The following is a 24,825-nucleotide window of genomic DNA, read 5'->3' as shown; positions in this document are numbered from 1 at the left end:
TGACCGAGTATATGGCTTGCCTATCATGCTTCAAAATGACGCGAGGATTGTCCCAACTTCAATATGTCACATCCCAAACTTATTCCCTTTCTCCCCTGATGTGAACAGATTCATCCATGTACGTAAATATCATACTTGTAAACAATGGAATCTTATTACGTATCAGAAAGATTTAAAAGTGATCGTTAACAAAACGGTTATCAGTAAACACTACCCGAACTTCTCAAGATGTTCATATCAGCCGTATGTTAAACGAATAAACGATCACAATGGAATTAGCTTACTGAAAAATAAATTCATGAATTTTACCGAATTTATCAAAGTCACTGATGAATTTTGTGCTGTTGTTTGCTTCGATATGAACGACACAATTTTAACTCGGGAACAGCATGCCTTTGTGATCAAAAACGAAACTTTAATCAAGTTAAGGCAGAGCAACCGAAATGCTACCAAAGGCGAGACCCTGTCGACGAAAAGGCCATTGGATGTTGTAATGATTGGTCTAGAGTCAACATCGCGTATGAATTTCATCCGTCATATGAATTTTACAAGGAATTTCCTTTGTGAAAAAATGGCGGCCGTGGAACTGAAAGGGTATAACAAATTGGCCGGAAATACATTTCCTAATATAGTCCCAATGTTGTTAGGTATCCCAGTACAGGAAATGAACGACAGCCGCAAGTTTTATGACAACTATCCATTTATCTGGAAGGATTTTAAGCAGGCTGGCTACGTTACCCTCATGGGCCAGGATTGGACTTCAATCGCTATATTTCATTACCTATGTAAGGGGTTTAGACAGGCCCCTCTCGACTACTACATGCGGCCCTATATAAGGGGGCTGGAGAGCACTAATAGACACGGCCTTTGTTCGGGAAACAATCTGATATTACAGTGTATATATGATAAATTAGCAGATTTTATTACAACATACCATGACGTTCCTAAGTTTACCTTCACGTTTATCACTCAGCCGTCACACGACAACCCTAATGGACTAGGTATAGTAGATCTGCCTCTAAAACGGACACTGTCAGACCTTCACACACGTGGTCTACTCAACAATACTCTACTACTAGTATTTGGTGATCATGGCAGCAGATATGGGCCAATTAGGAAATCATTTCAGGGTCGAATTGAAGAAAGCTTACCAGCTTTTTACGTTTCTCTTCCACGTTGGTTTCGTGAAGAACACAGCGATTTATATGAAAATCTGAAAGAAAATCGAGATAAACTTACTAGTAATGTTGATGTTTATGCTACCCTTCAGGACATAATAGAGCTTGGCAAAGGTCACGTGACGCCACGGGTCACCGGAAAATACGGAACCAGTTTGCTTAGGAGGATCAGTAGAGGTCGAACGTGTGCCGATTTAAAAATACCGCCTAACTTTTGCATGTGTCAATCATCCAACCATTCCTATTCAACAAAATCAAATATATCCCTTAATATTTCACAGTGGGTCGTCAAAGAAATAAACATTATGCTTTTAAACGTGTCTCGTTTATGTACAAATTTGACACTAAACAATGTTCGCCATATTTGGAGTCTAGGTAGCCGACCTAAAGATGAAGCGAAACTCTTTTCTACTAAAGTCTACTTTGTGGTACAGTTTGCTGTTTTACCGAGTCACGCTGAGTTCGAGGCAACAGTTCGATACTTTAAGGGAGAGTTTTCCCTTATTGGGGAAGTTTTACGTACAAACAAGTATGCCGGGCAGTCTGACTGTGTCTTACGTCATAAGAATGCTATTGTTTTGGAGAGATATTGTTATTGTCGTAAATAAAACGATTAATGATATGTTTGAGGGGGGATGTAAAAAGTAACAGATGTAGGTATCGATCATTGAAAAAAGGTAATGATACATACAACTTTTCAAGTATATAACATATCGCAATAATGTTCTGGATTTATTTTGTTTATAAAGATAAGGCAAATGGCATTGTTGTTATAAAATAAAGTATTTGGGTATTTATCTTTATATTCAGTTTACGTCCGGAACAAGAAAAGTTCACATTTAAATGAATTATCTAAGTAATTCCCATATATGAATTACTATTACGGAGATACTCCTTTAATTATACGACCCACTTGACTGATTAGCAGTGTTAGCCATAGCCTCTCGTGGTTGTAACAGGTAAAAAACAAAGACAATTTTGAGATGACCTCGGATATAATTTACATGTACATTAGTTTGGAAAAAATAAAAAAAAAATACTGTTGTAAGAAAAATAAAAGCTGATATACCAGAACACGAGCTATTTCAAAACACTCAATATAGGTGATACACCTGATGACGTGTTAACTATGACTGAGGACTTTCCTTGTAATGAAGCTTTAACTGGATTGATTTCAAAAGAAAGAACACGATTTAATTAAAGGTATTATTAAAGTAATTGAACCTGATTATAAAGAAACAAAGGTGATCCTAAAAACCCTGATAATTACAGGGCGAAATCTTTAATGTATTGTCTTCCAATGTAATTACCTCTATCTTATCTGAATGCCATATAACATGATCTGATTATGAACGCTTATATCTGGTTCACAAGGGGCTTCGAGGATTTTCTACCAAATAATAATAATAATAATAATTAAAAATATATACTCCAATGTCAAATATCCATATCTGTTTTGATGGGTGAAAACTGATACTCCACGTTTCAAAAAAAGAAAAAAAAATTCATACATTCATGTGGGTTTCGTAGAGGGTGTAATGTCGGGGAGAAACAAAGGAATCTAAGTGGCCATTTTTTTTTCTTCTTTTTGCAATATTTCTAAATGGAAAAAGAGGATTTGTTCACACAGGATAAAATAGAGCCCTTTGGTGATATAAGAGATGTGTGTAAGACTAATATTTACATGTGCCTTAAGCTATCAATTATATTTTACGCGGCCGATAGTGTATTTAGGTTGGAAACCAGTACAGGTCTTCAATTTGCTTTAAGTATTGTGAAACATAAAAAAAAAATATATGATTTTTTTTATTTTTTTATTTTTTATTTTTCTTTATTTTTTACTTTTATTTTGTAAAAGATAAAGTAAAATTCTATAAAAGGTTTACCCTCTGTATTGGAAATAAATGAGATTTATCATTATTTAAGTTTAAGTATGAACTACAATTGTAACTGACAATAAAATGTATCTATAATCTACCAATAGAAACTGGCTACACGTCAATATATACAATGTGTATGTTTTCATTGTGTACAGTATGCATATTCTGACCAATTTCATCAGATATTCGAATTTGAATTATCTATGAAAGTATTCTACGTAAGTTAATCAGAAGAACTGAGCAATTTTAAGAAAAAATCGAACTTCCAACATAAAACTTTAAATCAAAATAGGACGTAATTCAAGTCAATAAAGAATGCATACAGCATGTGTTACTGAAATAGGATATATATACCATTATATATATACAAAGGTAAAAGTGTAACTCACAAACAAAGTTATTCGAGGTTAATATTGCAAGTATCTAAGTTCTACTGAAATAAAAGGAATGTTTGCTTGTTTGCAAGCATTTAATCATAAAATTGTAGATTCAAAGAAAACGTTGAATTTATTATTACGTTTTTCATTAATATAGTCTATCTGTTTACAGGAACCTATATATATTCATAGAATACAGTTAATGTGTCCATGTGACGGTAAATAATAATAAAATAAAAGTTAAACACAGATCTGCTGTCTCCCTAGTACTTCCGCGGCTACATCGTGCCGCCGTTCGGGGGATTATCAGGAAGCGGCACGATGTAGCCGCGAAAGTACTAGGGAGACAGCAGATCTGTTTGACTGTGTGTATTCATATATAGATAAATATTTTATCACACCGATATACCATATACTGTTTCTAGTTTTCTCTATTCTATCTACATTTTGGTAGATCAGAATGACTTCCCCTTGGTTAATATGTAAGTTAAGAGTGCATGTTTATACAACTTCTAGAATCTAGTATTATCAAGGGAATTACATATCGTCCATTTGTACTAAAATAACCAACTTTAGCTCATATTCAGATACTGCTTCTGGAGTGATCTTGTTTTTAAACAAGAATTAATCTTATGTTTTTAAGGAAATTATATTTATTTAACCTGTTGTATTCGATAAAATGATCATGGATTTCTGTCACGCTGCTTTCTACTGGCATACAGGCTTTGCTATTAGATTTCTAGACACAGTTCGACTGATATTTAAATATCATATCATATCGTATCAGTTTAAAATCATAAACATTTGTATATCTCATAAAAGTTTTACTTAATATTAGTGATTTATATAAAGTATCCTATCTTTGTATGGCTATTAGATTAAAAAAACAAATGGTAGAAGTTACTTCTCGTCGACTGTCTTATCAATATGGCTTAACAGTATTACAAGAACCAACAAAGCATCTTATATCAGCTTCGTATATTAGAGTGTCATCAACTTATTTTATTCAATAAAATATTATTCCGACTTACTTCGTATTATTGTCCTATTCATGTATGTATTGTGTATAAACAAGTCGTTGTCGGCTACATTGTAAAATGCCATATTATTTCACGCTATGGCGTGACCAAGTAAGTAAATATATCCGAAATTTGAAACCACAACTCACCCAAAATCTGTCGGCTGATGAACATGTCTGCTAGTAGCTATTAATAAACTACTTCATTATGAATATACCAATTGTTATATACATCTAAATTTACATATTCATGCATGTAATACAGGATTTATTTGCCTCACGAAAACAACAGCCCGTGGCCAGGCTCTCCTACTGTACTACTACATGTGTTCTGTACCGAAACAAAATTATAATGTGATGAGTTCTATATTGTCTACAGTTGTGTTGTGGTAAACGGAGTTATGATTGGGTTGGGAGAGGGGTGAATGATGATTTATAATGTGACGAGTTTTATATTGTCTACAGTTGTGTTGTGGTAAACGGCGTTATGATTGGGTTGGGAGAGGGGTGGATGATGATTTATAATGTGGTGTATTCTATATTTTCTACAGTTGTGTTGTTGTAAACATTGTTATGATTTGACGGATAGAAGGATACGCTCTGGTATGTCCTGTAGGTAGGGCGTGATAATTGTCCCTGCTGCCCCCATTGCATGCTCGTAAGAGGTGACTACATTGACGATCTTATCTGTTCTCTTCTTTCTGAACAACATTCTTCTTCCTTATATCTCCCTAGGTAATACCTCACTTTTGGCCTTTATTGATCTTCTGGTCCTGTGAGGAAGTTTGTGGGTTCTGTCCCCTGGCCGAAACATACCACAATCTTTGAAAATGGTAGTTTCTTCTCCTGCTAAGCGTATAGGATTTTGGGAATTGGACGACTGGTTCGCCCGTTGTCAGTATAATGTGACCGGGTGGAGTGTCCTGCTTGGTATCTTCGGCAGTATGCTTTAGTGAGGTAGCACTTTTAATCGGCCATGATACAGAAGACATTTCTGTGCATAAATTGTAATGAAAACGAAATATTTTTAAACCCGTAACTCCAACTAGTTAATATCAAAGTATTGAATTCAAAGGATATTACAATTGATGCTTGAAATGTGTCTCTCATACAAGAGTTTGGGTTTATAAATGTTTCAAATCTAGTGCATGGGATATATCTTGATAGGGTAGATGCTTCATATATTTTGATATCAAAATTCTGTGTTACATTAATTTTAATTCAAATTTATTGATTTAACAATAAATCACGTTATCTCAGAATCACAGTCTTTTCTGGGAGGTTTCACACAATTAATTATTTCAATATATGTTTCATATAAATGCACCAATTACTCTATCTCCTCAATAGCTCATTTGAAGTTCGAATGCTGTGAATATTAAAATAAAGTTTTAAAGTTCCCAGGGTGTAAATAAATAAAACCGAAGTATTTGTATTCTAGTAATTGAAATATACATAGAATGATGCTAACGGTAATCGTTGAAAAGACGGATTTTTTTCTCCCAATACATACACGTAGAATGTATTCTCAATACAGGTAAGTCGAAAGGACAAATGTTTCTTCAAGAAAAAAAGAATCAACTCAAAATCTGAAAGACGATGTCACGGTTAATATTCATGATATCTTACTACAATATTATTGGGGGCTTTCGTAAACTCTCCTCCAGGCACTTCTAGGTTTACAATTGACGTCATGCTCAAACCAGATGATATTCGTGAGAGCAAAACTTGATGTGTTCTACCAATCAATAGTCTGCTACTTTTCAATTGGTTGTCATTTCATTATATAATGTATCAATGCCATAATAATTGTATCTTATTCAAATTGTCCTGGTTATTGTTGTGCCGTAATCAATAAGCCCTATGCTACAAATTACACACACAAAAGGAATGTTGCTTCCTTTTGAATTTGTGTTTTTTGGTGTTACGGTAAAGAAGGCGAGATGTATAGCTGTTATAAGTTATACAGCTAAGTGTAACATTTGGTGACTTGATGATTGTAAAATTTTCTATAAAAGTGGATTATTGGTCTCACTGTACAGAACGGGAGTATCGTAATGGGCATCTTCCACTGGGACATGTTATCTTATATAAACGTGATAAAGCCGGAAACCTATATAACAAAGTCCCCATTATTTAAGCATTGATGTCATTATTTTTTAGCTTCATCGAGGTATGAAACAAATTTTGTTTGCCGCCAAGCGGATTCTTACAGAAGTTTGCAAACAAAATTAGTTTCATACCCCGATGAAACTAAAACAATAAAAATAATTTTCTAATTTAAAACGTTTTATGTACAATTTCACTGGTTTTAAATGGGATTATTTTTCTCAAATCAATACGCAACGTCAATTGTCGTATTGTGACGTCACATTTTTCGCGCCATTCTCGGAATTTCTTTCATAGAAGAATGAAAAGAATTTTTTGACCAATCGCATTTGAGTATTTACCATGAAAACAAAGAAAAAATAATTATAGTGATATATATGCTATCTCTATATTATATTGTTAGGGTGGCGAGTTAGTTATACATCAATCTTGAGGTTTACGATGCTTTATCAGACTTCTAAAGTCTTATATCGGCCGACTCCATTCATAGTGAAACCGGGGAAAATGCTGGCTGTACATTTGTTCAATAACTTCGTGTGGACGGAAAGCACACATATACCAAACCATCAGTCATTTTCGACATTCTTGACCGTACATACAAACATGTTTAAAGGCAGATACAACATAAACTACTCTCGGGATTAATTATCTATATATGATTAGTAGTTACCTCGTGCATTTTGAACATTTGTTATATTGTGTTATTCGAAATAGTGTGTGTCCGGTTTTTTTTCCAATGTCTTTATGTACCCAAAGTATAGAATATCTTAACGCAAATTAAAATACACAATGATTATTTATATAGTAAAGATACGTTTAATAGAGACTGACCTAATCAAAACCAGAGAAAGATATCTTAACTTCAGGTCTCATGCGTATGATTTGTTCATTAAAGAGTTGCTATGGAGTTATCATGACTATTATAATAGGTCCATACTGCCACCTATAACCAATAATTACCCATCAGTGGTATCAGTACAGCTGTTGTTTACAGTAGTTACATGAGAATAACGTAATATGAAGATGGAGGATAACACTTTGTACAATGAAACAAAAACCTTATTTCAGTGAATGAATAGTTTAGAAAAAATGTCAAAATTACAGTTAATCTATGATAAACATGAGCAGGTATGCATTTTAAGGCAGTAAGAGATATAATTTCAAATACACTTTTAGATTGTGTTCATTCCGATAACAAAAGACATGAATTGATTGATGAGTCAACACCTGGTTTTGTATAATATTTGATATAACAGGAAGAAATCAGACTACTTGTTATGTCCTCTGATCAGTCATGCATTCTGAATTGATTTATTTTGTAGAGAGCGTTCCCTTTGTTGTCGTAGGAAACTTGAGTAAAGCACATATTCCTTTAACATTACCAACAGCTGCCTCGGGTATTGACATCGTGATGGTTTAATTTCTTATACGCCGAAGTTTGACTAATTACATTTTGCACCTCAATTAAAACTTGTCTCTTGCTTCAATGTGATCAGGGGATTTAACTGGTCAGTTGTATATATAGATGTTATGACATATCCTGGTCAGTTGTATATATAGATGTTATGACATATCCTGGTCAGTTATATATATATATATATATATAGATGTTAGGACCTATCCTGGTCAGTTGTGTATATATAGATGTTTGGACCTATCCTGGTCAATTATATATATATAGATGTTTGGATCTATCCTGGTCAGTTGTATATATATAGATGTTTGGACATATCCTGGTCATTTGTATATATAGATGTTTGGACCTATCCTGGTCAGTTGTATATATATATAGATGTTTAGACCTATTCTGGTCAGTTGCATATATATAGATGTTTGGACCTATCCTGGTCAATTATATATATATAGATGTTTAGACCGATCCTGGTCTGTTATATATATATATAGATGTTTGGACCTATCGCGGTCAGTTGTATATATATATAGATGTTATGACATATCCTGGTCAGTTGTATATATAGATGTTATGACATATCCTGGTCAGTTATATATATATATATATATATATATATATATAGATGTTAGGACCTATCCTGGTCAGTTGTGTATATATAGATGTTTGGACCTATCCTGGTCAATTATATATATATAGATGTTTGGATCTATCCTGGTCAGTTGTATATATATAGATGTTTGGACCTATCCTGGTCTGTTATATATATATATATAGATGTTTGGACCTATCCTGGTCAGTTATATATATATATAGATGTTTGGACCTATCCTGGTCTGTTATATATATATAGATGTTTGGACCTATCCTGGTCAATTATATATATATAGATGTTTGGATCTATCCTGGTCAGTTGTATATATATAGATGTTTGGACCTATCCTGGTCAGTTATATATATATATAGATGTTTGGACCTATCCTGGCCAGTTCTATATATATATATATAGATGTTTGGACCTATCCTGGTCAGTTGTATATATATAGATGTTTGGACCTATCCTGGTCAGTTGTATATATAGATGTTTGGACCTATCCTGGTCAATTATATATATATAGATGTTTAGACCGATCCTGGTCTGTTATATATATATATATATAGATGTTTGGACCTATTCTGGTCAGTTGTATATATAGATGTTTGGACCTATCCTGGTCAGTTGTATATATATAGATGTTTAGACCTATCCTGGTCAGTTGTATATATATATAGATGTTTGGACCTATCTTGGTCAGTTATATATATATATATAGATGTTTGGACCTATCCTGGTCAGTTGTATATATATAGATGTTTGGACATATCCTGGTCATTTGTATATATAGATGTTTGGACCTATCCTGGTCAGTTGTATATATATATAGATGTTTAGACCTATTCTGGTCAGTTGCATATATATAGATGTTTGGACCTATCCTGGTCAATTATATATATATAGATGTTTAGACCGATCCTGGTCTGTTATATATATATATAGATGTTTGGACCTATCGCGGTCAGTTGTATATATATATAGATGTTATGACATATCCTGGTCAGTTGTATATATAGATGTTATAACATATCCTGGTCAGTTATATATATATATATATATATATATATAGATGTTAGGACCTATCCTGGTCAGTTGTGTATATATAGATGTTTGGACCTATCCTGGTCAATTATATATATACTGAAACGAAAAAGAAACGCAACATGGAAAATTGTGATTAATTTTGTATTAAATATACATATCTGTATAAAAATCGCGGAAATAAACATGCACCCTGCCTAACACCCATACCAATCTTCAAAATCACCCAAGTGTGACTAGAGACCTATGCACTTCCGGCGCGGTAAAAACATCAAAAACCGTGCCTGTACAAACATATGCGTTCTTTTTTCATTCAAACCAGTATCAATTCATCACTAACATTGAGCCACATCATCGCCAATACTTTTGCAAACAATAATTCCTTTTACAATTATGCCACGGTTATCAAAGGTTGATAGAGGACGTGCTATAGCGATGCTTCTGGCAGGGAACACGCAACTTCACGTCGCTGGACAATTCAGAGTTCACAAATCGACTATTAGTCGATTAGTTTCACGTCTTAACGCGACAGGAAGAGTCGATGACCAGCTGAGATCAGGACGTCCACGCGTAACGTCGCGACGTCAAGACCGGGTTCTTAGGTTGGCACACCTGCGTAACAGGAGATTAACGGCCGCTGAAACGGCAAGGAATACGATTGGTAATCATAACCGTCGAATTCATCCCCAAACAGTGATCAACAGACTGCGTGAGGCTAATTTGCGTGCAAGGCGACAGTACGTTGGTTTACCACTAACACCGCAACGTCGAGCACGTCGTATGCAATGGGCAACGGCACATATGCCCAGACGTTTTCCTATGAGACGTTGGAGGTCTATGCTCTTCACCGATGAATCTCGATTCACGTTATTTCGAGCAGATGGCCGTCAACGTGTGTACCGGCGTCGAGGCGAACGTTTTGCTGACGCCTGTGTTTTGGAACACGACCGATTTGGGGGTGGATCAGTTATGGTTTGGGCGGGAATCTCCCATGGTTTGAAGACGCCTTTGGTGATAGTCAATGGGAATTTAACGGCCGTACGCTATCGGGATGAGATCCTTAGGCCCCATGTTGTGCCGTTTGTTAGGCAGCATCATCTAACCTTTCAGCAAGATAACGCGAGACCACACGTTGCAAGAGTCTGTAGAGACTTTCTTGCGACACAGAACATTGTTCCTATAGATTGGCCTCCATATAGCCCCGACCTGTCCCCAATCGAGCATTTGTGGGATGAATTAGACAGAAGAATTCGAAATCGCCGTAACCCCCCAAATACCCTCCCTCAGTTAGCAAATGCACTCGTCCAAGAATGGAATAACATTCCAATACGGAAAGTCAATGCCCTGATGAACTCAATGCAACAAAGAATTAGAGATGTGATAACTGTTCGAGGAGGACACACACGATATTAGGGCACGGTTTCAAAACTGCTGCCATTTCAACTTGGATTCACGTAGGGTACTACCAATCATGACCTTCTAGCAAAGTGACCTGTTCTTAAAAATCTCTAAACATTTAAAGGATGTTACATCAATATTCAATATTAACTATTACATATGAAATTTAAACATAATGCTCACAAGTATTATTTTATTAAACCTACAATTTGAAGTTGCGTTTCTTTTTCGTTTCAGTATATATAGATGTTTGGATCTATCCTGGTCAGTTGTATATATATAGATGTTTGGACCTATCCTGGTCTGTTATATATATATATATAGATGTTTGGACCTATCCTGGTCAGTTATATATATATATAGATGTTTGGACCTATCCTGGTCTGTTATATATATATAGATGTTTGGACCTATCCTGGTCAATTATATATATATAGATGTTTGGATCTATCCTGGTCAGTTGTATATATATAGATGTTTGGACCTATCCTGGTCAGTTATATATATATATAGATGTTTGGACCTATCCTGGCCAGTTCTATATATATATATATAGATGTTTGGACCTATCCTGGTCAGTTGTATATATATAGATGTTTGGACCTATCCTGGTCAGTTGTATATATAGATGTTTGGACCTATCCTGGTCAATTATATATATATAGATGTTTAGACCGATCCTGGTCTGTTATATATATATATATAGATGTTTGGACCTATTCTGGTCAGTTGTATATATAGATGTTTGGACCTATCCTGGTCAGTTGTATATATATAGATGTTTAGACCTATCCTGGTCAGTTGTATATATATATAGATGTTTGGACCTATCTTGGTCAGTTATATATATATATATAGATGTTTGGACCTATCCTGGCCAGTTGTATATATATAGATGTTTAGACCGATCCTGGTCAGTTGTATATATATATAGATGTTTGGACCTATCCTGGTCAGTTGTATATATATAGATGTTTGGACCTATCCTGGTCAGTTCTATATATATATATATAGATGTTTGGACCTATCCTGTTCAGTTGTATATATATAGATGTTTGGACCTATCCTGGTCAGTTGTATATATATAGATGTTGGACCTATCCGGATGTTTTTATTTTCGTTCATTTTGTCGCTACGCTACAGCATGAAAGCATGAGTCCCCATGTTGCTAGGGTTTGTCGTGACTTTCTACCTCAAAACAATGCTCCATTTCTTGATTGACCACAATACAGTCCATATATGTCCCCAATCGAACATTTGTGGGAGGAGCTACGAGGGGGTTGGGAAGCGCGTCAATGCCAATATAACGTCGCTCAACTCACACAGGCCCTTCTTCCGGAGTGGAATAATATCCCCCAAAGGGCAATAAACCCCTCGATGGGGTCAGTTTTTGAAGGAGAGGAAGAACGGAGACTGATGCCGGTGGTTGACACACACGTTATTGATTTAGATCAGAAAACGACGTAAGGTAGCCTTGTTTTAACGGTATTTACGAAAACAACGTCTGCGATAGGATAACAAAAATCATCCACATTTATTCGGGAATGATGCGAAACCGACACAATGAACAGATCATCAAAGAATCGTGTAAAATAATAACTATTGAAAGTAGAACTGCGTTTGGGTAACAGTTCAGAGACCAGTATGGCGACGTCCACCACCATCACCTTTCTCGTTTTAATGTTGTATAAAACACAATTTTTTTCTAATATTTTATCGTGTGTATTACAGCTCAGAGCTTCGCTAGCTTCATTGCCGACGGCGACTGGTATTGCGCCTTCGCTCATTGTCTAATATGATTTCCAGAAGGGAATGGTTGGACCGTCAAGACTCTATTTAGTGTCTCCAATATAATTCATTTATAACTTTCAACCATTCGGTTTATCAGTACATATATACATATATATATATATATATATATACATTTTGGTGGCAAAGCCACGATATCTACCAAGTAGTTAGTTAACAAACATTCACAGAACATCATCATCATCATTATCATCATCATCATCATCATCATCATAACAACAACAACATGTAGGTGTCATTATCCGCTATGATTTCAAACAACATGCTCTAAATGCCAATAATACACGATGAACATTAACATATATTATGTCGATATTCAAATGTACATATTTTACGTCACTCGTTTGTACTAGCCCCAAATATATATCTAGCAAGTTTACGAAGAACAGTAACATTATCAACACTTAGTAACCGTATACGTTTATACATGGAATGATTTCGCCAGTGGTATGGTTTCATGCTTTTTACTCTCATATTATGATAATTACTGTGAATAGAATGTCCACATAACTCCCAAACTACCTCTATTACTATACAGACACTAACATCGCACCTTTCACGTGTCCTCCGTCCTGTCGTACCATACACACACCCACATCGCACCTGTCACGGTTTACCCGTCCTGTCGTACCATACAGACAACCACATCGCACCTGTCGCAGTTTACCCGTCCTGTCGCGTGTACAGACACTAGTACTCATGTCCCACTCCATACACTACAGTATACCGTGATTATCAGAAATGTATGTGACCAGATGTTGGAGGATTTGGGTTTTTTATCATCAAAATCTGGAAACACGTGTCTATAACTATCTTCCGTGCTGAACGTCAAACAAAAAAACAGCAAATTAGGTGGACATTACCAGACATATTTCCCCAGCTGTTCAAGGAATATCGACTGTTATTGATGAACAAACTGGTCTGTATTGAGACAAAATACTGACACGAAGATAATATCAACAACTCAATTATATAATGACGCCTTGATTAACATTGTGATAGATAACAGTTGTTCGATATCATAACTCGGAAATACAATCCTAAAGCTGACTGATACCAGTTCATATTAATAAAATATACGTGAAACGTTTAAAAGATGATGAGTGCAAACAGAAGCCTTTTTGCCTTCACCACAACGGAGATCAAATAAAGTCAATAAAAACGAAATACAAACTGTGCATTTCTAATCCTTTTTTAACACTCATTTTCACCTGAATTTTTTAAAACCAAATCATTGATAATATGGCCGGTTATCATATTAACATTTAAAAGATTAAAAGATCGATATAAAGATTGTCCATTTCCTTTTTTTTTAATTTCAAAACATGTAGGGACTTTTTGACTAGATTGTTTTACATGCAATTCATAAGAAAATCACATTTAAAAATGGAAAACGTTACCTGATAAAATAATTGATTTTGTTTCATTTAAGACAACAACCAGAACATAAAGATAAGCTATAGCAGTATGTTGTGTTTATCTAAAATGTCAAAAATTACGCTCTATTTTTTTTAATCAGCGTCATTTAAACATTAAAAATAAGAAACTATATCTTAAAATGAGAATTTTGGCGGTGAGAACGGAACCATTCATATAATAAGTGTTATCGAACAAGTCAGACCACATATCGAAACTAACGTTTTACCAATTGATAACATCATTGGCTAAACCAATATAAACACTCAATAAAGGTTATTAAATACCGTCAATAAACATCCTAAGACAGCCAGCTGTTTCTTAGCGTTTTCTGTGCTCTCTTTTTTTCATTTGAAGTGATTTCAATTATTAATTTAAACGTAAACCTTTTCTTGCTGCTGATGTTAAGTTAATTTATAAATAAATAAGTAAAACAATATTGTTTTCATAACTATCAGCCTTACAACAACGTCATTTCCTTGTTTATATCAGCAAAATCAATCCAGAAAATTGCTTTGATTATTTTTATACGTTTTGTTAGAAATATGACTCAAAATATAATTAGTCTTTTCTAACAGTATTAAAGGGACAATCCTACGTTCGAACAGCAGATACGAGTTGCAGAGTAATTTCTAAGATTCATAAATGAAAGAAGAGTACACTCATATCTGTGACTAATTATGATATAATAACTATCACATTTGTAAAGAAAATCCGCAAAACTCTGTCGCAGTGTATTCGCATAGGAATATTCCGCCACGCCTGCCTCGCTTTACTAAGATATCACACGAGGTCACATAACTGGTACAACCGTAAACGGATCACAGCTGAGCGTGAGAAATACGTATATCGTTTTTGTTGTGAGGTTAACCCCAGTTATAACCAGCTGTCATGCATAGCTCCTTCATGAGTTAAGAATATGAAAAACATTAAAAAATTATAAACACAAATGAACTTACTCGTGCACAGTGTCGAAAACTATCAGCATCGCTTTTTGCTTGAAACTTTCTTATGAGTCATCAATTAATTTACGACAATAACAATATCTTTCCAAAACAATAGCATTCTTATGACGTAAGACACAGTCAGACTGCCCGGCATACTTGTTTGTACGTAATATGTCTCCAATAAGGGAAAACTCTCCTTTGAAATATCGAACTGTTGCCTCGAAGTCAGCGTTACTCGGAAAAACAGTAAACTGTACCACAAAGTAGATCTTAGTAGAAAAGTCGTTTGTTTCATTCTTAAGTTGGCTACGCAATCTCCAAACGTGACGAATTGTGCCTAGAGTCAGATTTACACATAGATGAGACACGTTTAAAAGCATGGTGTTTATTTCTTTGACGACCCGCTGTGAAAGATCGTGGGCAATCTTAGATGTATTTGGATAGGAATGGTTGGATGATTGACACATACAAAAGTTAGTTGGTATTTGCAAACTGGCACACGTTCGACCTCTTCTGATGTTCCTAAGGAAACTGGTTCCGTATTTCCCAGTGACCCGTGGCGTCACGTGACCTTTGCCAAGTTCTAATATATCATGAAGTGTAGCATAAACATCAACATTACTGGTTAGTTTATCTCGATTTCCTCTGAGGTTTTCGTATAAATCGCTGTGCTCTTCACGAAACCAACGCGGAAGAGAAACATAAAAAGCAGGTAAGTTTTCTTCAAGAATACCCTGAGATGTTCTCCTAATTGATCCATATCTACTACCATGATCACCAAATACTAACAGTAGGGTATTGTTGAGTAGACCACGTGTGTTGAGATCTGACAGTGTTCGCATCAGAGGGAGATCTACAACACCTAAACCGTTAGGATTGTCGTGTGACGGATCATTGATAAACGTGAAGGTAAACTTCGGAACGTCATGATATGTTGTAATAAAATCTGCTAGTTTATCAAATATACATTGTAATACAAGTCTATTCCCCGAACAGAGTCCAATTTTGTTGGTTCTCTCCAGTCCCCATATATAGGGCCGCATGTAGTAGTCGACAGGGGCCTGTCTAAACCCCTTACGCAAGTAATGAAAAGCAGCCATTGAAGTCCCATCCTGGCCCATGAGGGTAACGTAGCCAGCCTTCTTAAAATCCTTCCAGATAAATGGATAATGGTCGTGGAAGCCCTGGGTGTCGTTCATTTCTTGCACTGGGATACCTAACATCATTGGAATTACATTAGGGAATGTGTTTATTGCTATTTTATTATACATTTCCAGTTCAACGGCGGCCATTTTCTTCCTAAGGAAATTTCTTGTATAATTCATATGACGAATGAAATTCATTGCCGATGTTGACTCTAGGCCTATCATTACAACATCCATTGGCCTTTTATTCGCCGAAGTCTCGCCTTGGGTGACAGATCTGGCTTTATTTCTTACTCTTACTAAAGTTTGGTTTCTTATAACAAAGGCGTGATGCTCCTTGGTAAGAATTTTGTCGTTTTTGTCGAAGCAAACAGCTACACAAAATTCGTCTGTGGCTTTGATGAATTCGGTAAAATTCATAAATTTCTCTCTCAGTAACTTCATCCCATTGTGGCTATCGACTTGCTTTACATATGGCTGATAGGAACATTTTGAGAAATTCCGGTAGTGTTGGCTGATTACCGTTTTGTTTACGATCAATTTGAAATCTCTCTGGTATGTTATTAGATTCCACTTTTGACAAGAATAACTTTTACGTACGTGAATGAATTTGTTCACATCAGGCGAGAATGGATCTAAGTGTGGGATATGGCATATCTGGGCGTCATCACTGACGGACATATCACGTGACACTGTTTTGTTTGAGATAATCCTTAGTTCTCCCCGACCTATGACAGGCCAATTATGTAACCGGCCATACAAAACCAAGTAGGCCAGAAGGCCCCCTGTTAGTATGGTGTAACTGACCAAGCGGATTGTTTGGTACAAGTGTGGATACGTCATCCTCAATGAGTCTGAAATGGAAACATGAAAATACGAGGTAAAACAGTATGTTGTGAATGAACCTTAACTTTGAAAATACGAGGTAAAACAGTATATTGTGAATGAACCTTAACTTTGAAAATACGAGGTAAAACAGTATATTGTGAAAGAACCTTAACTTTGAAAATACGAGGTAAAACAGTATATTGTGAATGAACCTTAACTTTGAAAATACGAGGTAAAACAGTATATTGTGAATGAACCTTAACTTTGAAAACGTGATAGCTTCACCATATGACGTATGTATATATATATATATAATATGTGTTTTATATATCCTGATAGTATATCATATTGCATACCGTGATGGTTCTAAATCTATAACACACAGTTATAATATGATGTCACGTAAATTAGTGGCATTGTATAAATTTAGTTTACAAAAGAACGTCATGTTAAGCTTTGATAATATAAACTTTGTATTTTATAACATCATTCTTCATGTAATAAAACATCATCACCTTGTGTTATATAATAGCATAACGTTGTTATATATAAAATCATATATTTGTGTTACATGCATAAAATTATAATTTTGTGATACAAAAATATCATCATACATTTATTGTATACAACATCAAAATGTATGCTATATGCATTTTGCAATGTAAAATCGTAACTTTGTGCAACATGTTTATAATATAATAAATTTGTCTTATATAACATCATAGCTTTGTCTTATATATCATCATAGCTTTGTCTTATATATTATCATAGCTTTGTCTTATATATCATCGTAGCTTTGTCTTATATATCATCATAGTTTTGTCTTGTATAACATCATAGCTTTGTCTTATATAACATCATAGCTTTGTCTTACATATCATCATAGCTTTGTCTTATATATTATCATAGCTTTGTCTTATATATCATCATAGCTTTGTCTTATATATCATCATAGCTTTGTCTTATATATTATCATAGCTTTGTCTTATATATCATCGTAGCTTTGTCTTGTATAACATCATAGCTTTGTCTTATATAACATCATAGCTTTGTCTTATATAACATCATAGCATTGTCTTATATAACATCATAGCTTTGTCTTATATATCATCGTAGCTTTGTCTTATATAACATCATAGCTTTGTCTTATATAACATCATAGCATTGTCTTATATAACATCATAGCTTTGTCTTATATAACATCATAGCTTTGTCTTATATATCATCATAGCTTTGTCTTATATATTATCATAGCTTTGTCTTATATATCATCGTAGCTTTGTCTTATATATCATCGTAGCTTTGTCTTATATAACATCATAGCTTTGTCTTATATAACATCAGAGCTTTGTCTTATATATCATCATAGCTTTGTCTTATATAACATCGTAGCTTTGTCTTATATATCATCAGAGCTTTGTCTTATATATCATCGTAGCTTTGTCTTATATATCATCATAGCTTTGTCTTATATAACATCGTAGCTTTGTCTTATATAACATCATAGTTTTGTCTTATATATCATCATAACTTTGTCTTATATAACATCATAGCTTTGTCTTATATATCATCATAGCTTTGTCTTATATAACATCGTAGCTTTGTCTTATATATCATCAGAGCTTTGTCTTATATATCATCGTAGCTTTGTCTTATATATCATCATAGCTTTGTCTTATATAACATCGTAGCTTTGTCTTATATAACATCATAGTTTTGTCTTATATATCATCATAACTTTGTCTTATATAACATCATAGCTTTGTCTTATATAACATCATAGCTTTGTCTTGTATAAGATCATAGATTTGTCTTATATAACATCATAGTTTTGTCTTATATAACATCATAGTTTTGTGTTTTAATATGAAAATGTATAATATTCCATATCTGTAACACAAAATTATGATTTTATAGGTAAATTACCTCCCTGCAGATTGTGGTATATATGACAACTTTATCGGTTTTCGATTCTTCTATAATTTAATATTTAACATAATGGTCCAAATAATTGCCAAACATTTTGGGTGTACAAGAACCGGAAATAGTTGTACCTATTCCGTATAAAGTGAACATGGCTTACAATTGGCTTAAAAATATAGATATTTTGGGGGTTTAAGATTGAATATTTTTTTGATAAATATTTTTTGTTTTCTAAATGCATCTTTGATTTGCAGTAGATATCACTCTAAAGAAAATGATAACTTTTTGTAGCAAAACAATGTTAAATGTGCGTTATTTTGACTAAAATGGAACCGTGTCACACTCCCATGTAGGGTGATATCAAAATGTTTATATAACAGGCCCCTTGGACCTTTTGGATTTTTAAAACATATTTCATAGGTTGTCTCATATAGTACTACAAATATCACCAAGTAATTATTAAATTGGCTCGTGGGCAAAAATCAATGTAAGCTGTTACAGGTCCTTTAAAAAGAATATGCTAGTTCTGTCGATTTAAAGAACATTCGGACATATCTAATAAGACACTTTTTTAGATATTGCTTTGATTTGTTGTGTGCATGGTCAAAACAGCACAATTCACGTAAAATCACATATCATATCTATCATCAATAATAACTCAAAAACGACTGACATATGACTTTCTTTCATTTTTATATCTCTGTATTCTCATCTTTAAAAATGGGGTATAACATCTTAAAAGTAAGTCATCAGAAAATTTTGACTTTTCACCAGAGTAGATCTTTAAGTTAAACCATACCTGTTTTTAATATCTTAACAACATGAAGTTAAATCACTCCTGATTTTCATCATAACACGTTATGTTAAATAATTCCTGTTTTTTATTATAACACATTAAGTTAAATCATTCCTGTTTTTTTATCAGGACACGTTAAGATAAATCATACCTGTTTTTTATCAGAACACATTAAATTAAATCATACCTGTTTTTATCAGAACACATTAAGTTAAATTATACCTGTTTTTTATTATAACACATTAGGTTAAATAATTCCTGTTTTTTTATCATAATACATTAAGTTAAATCATACCTGTTTTTATCATAACACATTAGGTTGAATCATTCCTGTTTTTTATTATAACACATTAAGTTAAATCATTTCTGTTTTTTTTATATTTTTTTTATTATAACACATTAAGTTATATCATACCGGTTTTATATCTTTAAAACATTAAGTTAAATCCTTCCTGTTTTTATATCTTAACAATACAAAGTTAAAACCACACCTCTTTTAATATCTTTAACAGTGAAATCTTACCTGGTTGTTGATATTTGGTCTGTCTTGTATACAATGATTTTACAGCTAACGACTGCACCACGAATAAATAGGTCCGATCGATGTCCCTGTAAAGAGCTTATTTCAACTCATATTAAAGAGGCCTATCAAATATGTATAAAGATGACACGTTGCGTAGTAGTCCACGTTGTTCACCTCATCAATAGTCGGTTATTATCATGGTAATGGGTTACTCGATCTCTCCTTTACGTACATAACATGATGTAAGTATTGAACTTTATCCCTACTTCGGACATGCACTGTGTCAGAGACAAATATAACAAATCCCGCTAAAATGTTGATTGTTATTTTCGTGGACAGATAGAGAGCGAAGAAAACCTGGATTTTACATTTGCGCTGCATTTTTTACTACCGGTTTGCCATCAATCTGACCACAGGTCACTTGACTGGACTCGATCGACTTCTTGCTTACGAGCCAACATATAAAACAAGCCCTCTATAAGGTTAGTCCGAATTTTTTTTAATTTTTTTTTATGTTTGTTTAGAACATACCAATTACGTCATCATTTGTACCACTGAACTAGTAAACATACATTTGACCCGCGTTTGTTTACAAACAGGGCATGCTGTGATTTATTGCCGGAAAACCTATATTGTTTAGGCCAAATCATCTAATTTGATTTTTACAGATAAAATGGTGAAAACCTGATAAATCGACGTAGTCCGTGACACCACTATACAGTGACAGCCTTATATAACGAAGGTCAAATGGTGAGAAGGTCCCATAATTGGAAATTGTGTTAAATAACCTCAATCAGAAAGTTGTCGTCAAGTTGTCGCAATATACAATGTACATATAATATCGTTCATTAACCAAACTGCTTTATTTATATGGTGATTTTTTTTAAGTTATTTATTTTTTTTTTTTATTTATTTATTTATTTATTACTTTTTGAAAAGAAATCATATCAATATCATGATAAAATTATTTTTTTATATAGATTTGGTATGGATCTTCTTATATTAGTAAAGACTGTGTTCTCTAGATAGTTAGGGAGATACCGCATTAGTATCTGCAGTGACTGACACGAAGGCTTCATTCTGTGTTTTTCGGCGTTTGCGTTAGTTTTCTTGTGTTGTAAGTTATAGAATATGATAAAACAACATCAATTAACACGAAGCATGAATGTTATAGAATATGATAAAACAACATCAATTCACACGAGGCATGAATGCTATAGAATATGATAAAACAACATCAATTAACACGAGGCATGAATGTTATAGAATATGATAAAACAACATCAATTAACACGAGGCATGAATGGTGTGTTACGACGTGGTGTGACATTTTATCAGTGCATTCCTGATTCCAGCTTGGATCGTGTGTCATAGTAACGGTAAGGACGGTGGTTTTTCCAATGAGTCGGGATGGGACCGGGAATTATTCTTTCCCAAAAATAAGTGACGACACATTATCTGCTTTTGCGAAGTATTTGTTGATGTTTGGTAATATGATTCACGCCTTTATATGTTTGAAGATATTCTGTAAAAGATAAACAAATTATAAATAATACATCGCTTAAAACATAGACAATGATCTGCTTTAATTTTTATCATTGACCCATTACGCTTGCTGCCAAGTTTGTGCAAGGGGAGGTAACTCGTACACACTGTAGATTCTAATTATTTCACTATATGATATTACCAATGACTCAATCCCCGCATTTGCTCATTTAAGGTTCAAATGTTGTGAAATCTATATCAAATTAAAGTTTAAAGATTGCCTTAACAGAAAAATGTTGTAGTTGTATAGTTTTAATTTCAATGGCATATTTTTACACCAGTACCTGGAAAACAGTAACCCAGATATTTGCAGTAGACTGGGGAACCCCCAGCTTGGGAATTCCCGCCTTTTCTAACCCTAACCCAGGCGCGTGCTCGGTTGGAGTAATCGACCTGTACTGAGCATGTTCTGCACAGTAAGGTCAACCGAGTGAACAAAATTGAAATTCACATGCGCAGAACAGGAAGTAGCAAATCGAAGATGGCTGCCCTTTCAGAACTACGCAAAGGTGCTGTAACTCTAGCCATACTAGACGAGTTAATAGATAGCGATGATGTCGACTGCTTGCTCACGTTGTCAACGAAACGTATGTGTTTATATTATATGCATGGTAGCATTAAATATATATTACATAAACGTATGTGTTTATATTATATGCATGGTAGCATTACATATATATTACATAAACGTATGTGTTTATATTATATGCATGGTAGCATTGAATATATATTACATAAACGTATGTGTTTATATTATATGCATGGTAGCATTAAATATATATTACATAAACGTATGTGTTTATATTATATACATGGTAGCATTAAATATATATTACAGAAACATATTTTTACAATCATACACACCGTGCATATATATGTATGTAAGCTTACGCCTAGAAGTAGGACAAGTAAATTAAACTGAATTTAATAACTCTGGTTCATTTAAAGAACTCTCATCGGCTGACCTGTCCTTGCATGTAATGTATATTTAGCCTGAGGGGTAAATAAGGAGCACGTTATAATATTTAAAGTACTAGTACACCACTTAGGTACGGGGTGGGGGAATATATAGTGCAACACGAAATAGAATCGTGTGCTTCCACCGGGGATCGAACCCTTGATTTCCAGGCTCCTAATCGGACGCTCCATTATGCAATTGAAATCTGTCACAATAGTACAACTTACTAACTTTGTTATTTTATTAATTTCCAGCCGCGGACAAGTTGAGAGAGCAAAAATATATGGTTATGTGGAAGAGGTAGTGACAGAATACACAGACGAAATATTTCGCAGAATGTTTAGAATGTCCCGTGGAACATTTATCATGGTGGTATATTTTATTTCTGAATGTCCGGATTGGCAGTCTAACCACACTGGTGGTTATAAAATTACTGAAATTTAAAAACAAGTATTAATCACCTTATGGTATCTAGCAGGAACAGGCACTATTCAGAAAATAGCTGACGGGTTTGGCGTTGGTGAAGCAACAGTCATTGAAAGTCGAACGCGTATAATGGATATCATTATAAATAGACTGAAGAAACTATTTATAAAATGGCCAGACCAGGCTGATATTGGCTGAGGAGGCAGATATATTCGCTACAGGGAATGGCTTTCCAGGAATTACTGATGCCTTGGATAGCACCCACATCAAAATCAGTAAACCAAAAGATCATCCCCAATCATATTACAACAGGAAACACTTCTACTCAATTCAACTTCAAGCTGTGTGTGTGCATGATATGAGATGAAGTCATGTTTTCATGGTTTTCCTGGAAAAGTACACGACGCCCGTGTTGTACAGAGATCTGATTTATGGGTTGCAGCTTTGTAATATGATATACTGTATCCTAGCTGATGGAGCTTAACCAATCAGACGATGGCTTATAACACCTTACTGATGGAGCTTAACCAATCAGACGATGGCTTATAACACCTTACTGATGGAGCTTAACCAATCAGACGATGGCTTATAACACCTTACTGATGGAGCTTACCCAATCAGACGATGGCTTATAACACCTTACTGATGGAGCTTACCCAATCAGACGATGGCTTATAACACCTTACTGATGGAGCTTACCCAATCAGACGATGGCTTATAACACCTTACTGATGGAGCTTACCCAATCAGACGATGGCTTATAACACCTTACTGATGGAGCTTACCCAATCATACGATGGCTTATAACACCTTACCGTAACAATGGTCATCTTGAAGAAAAGGAGCAACGGTGCAATCATTATCACTCTGCTAACAGAGTTGTTATTGAACGTGCTTTTGAACTTCTTAAAGGGCGGTTTCGGCGACAAAACCATCTACATACTCAGGCTATAAAGACGTCTTGTGACGTGATCATGGCCTGTTGTTTCCTGCATAATATTTGCATCCTTCAGAAAGATCGAGTTAGTGACATTCTTGAAAATGATGAAGAGAATGATGATCAACCCCTTCAAAATCCTCACCAAGGCAGAGAACGATATGGAGGGTGTTGTCAAAGGGCACTTCATTACTAATAATTTAGTTTAGCAATAATATTGAATAAAATGAATATTCAATTTAATTGCATTGCTTTGTATATTTTGCAATGGAAACCGGTCTTTCACTCTACTGTACAAATGTCCCTTTCAAATTAATCATGATTGAAATCTATGCATTGATCCTTCAGCATTGGTCCAAAAGAGAAATGTATCTTATTGAAATTAGGCTAAAATAAATTTCCTCTCCCTTTCGGTTTCCTGTACACATACGTAATTATATATATATATAGGCCCAGATTGTTTAAATTAATAGAAATAGAAGTTATTTTGGCTTTAATTAGAACACCGACTCGTCAGGAAGGGCCCCGCTATGTATGCGACCCTAACATAGCAGTTTTAAGAGAT

General features: G+C 34.4%; 2 protein-coding genes and 1 long non-coding RNA gene across 3 annotated transcripts; 2 read left to right on the top strand and 1 right to left on the bottom strand.

The window, feature by feature from the left end:
- Positions 1–571: 571 nt before the first annotated feature.
- On the top strand, positions 572–1,786 carry LOC117315814. Its single transcript, XM_033870213.1, has one exon. The coding sequence runs from the start codon at positions 572–574 to the stop codon at positions 1,784–1,786; it is 1,215 nt and encodes a 404-aa protein (XP_033726104.1).
- Positions 1,787–15,241: 13,455 nt separating this feature from the next.
- On the bottom strand, positions 15,242–16,471 carry LOC117315813. The gene has a single exon (XM_033870212.1). The coding sequence runs from the start codon at positions 16,469–16,471 to the stop codon at positions 15,242–15,244; it is 1,230 nt and encodes a 409-aa protein (XP_033726103.1).
- Positions 16,472–22,027: 5,556 nt separating this feature from the next.
- Positions 22,028–24,508, top strand: LOC117315743. Its single transcript, XR_004529759.1, has 2 exons — positions 22,028–22,526; positions 23,152–24,508. It is a non-coding gene; the product is annotated as an uncharacterized LOC117315743 (long non-coding RNA).
- The last annotated feature ends 317 nt before the right edge of the window (positions 24,509–24,825 follow it).

This window comes from Pecten maximus, chromosome 17 (assembly GCF_902652985.1).
Source record: "Pecten maximus chromosome 17, xPecMax1.1, whole genome shotgun sequence".
Classification (NCBI taxonomy): Eukaryota; Metazoa; Mollusca; class Bivalvia; order Pectinida; family Pectinidae; genus Pecten; species Pecten maximus.
The sequence above is the reverse complement of the archived record's forward strand: the minus strand, read 5'-3'. Positions and strand labels throughout refer to the sequence as shown.

What these genes read in the sequence shown, in the direction of transcription:
- LOC117315813 (XM_033870212.1), bottom strand. Translation starts at nt 16,471, where the DNA reads ATGGCCGCCGTTGAACTGGAAATGTATAATAAAATAGCAATAAACACA.
- LOC117315814 (XM_033870213.1), top strand. Translation starts at nt 572, where the DNA reads ATGGCGGCCGTGGAACTGAAAGGGTATAACAAATTGGCCGGAAATACA.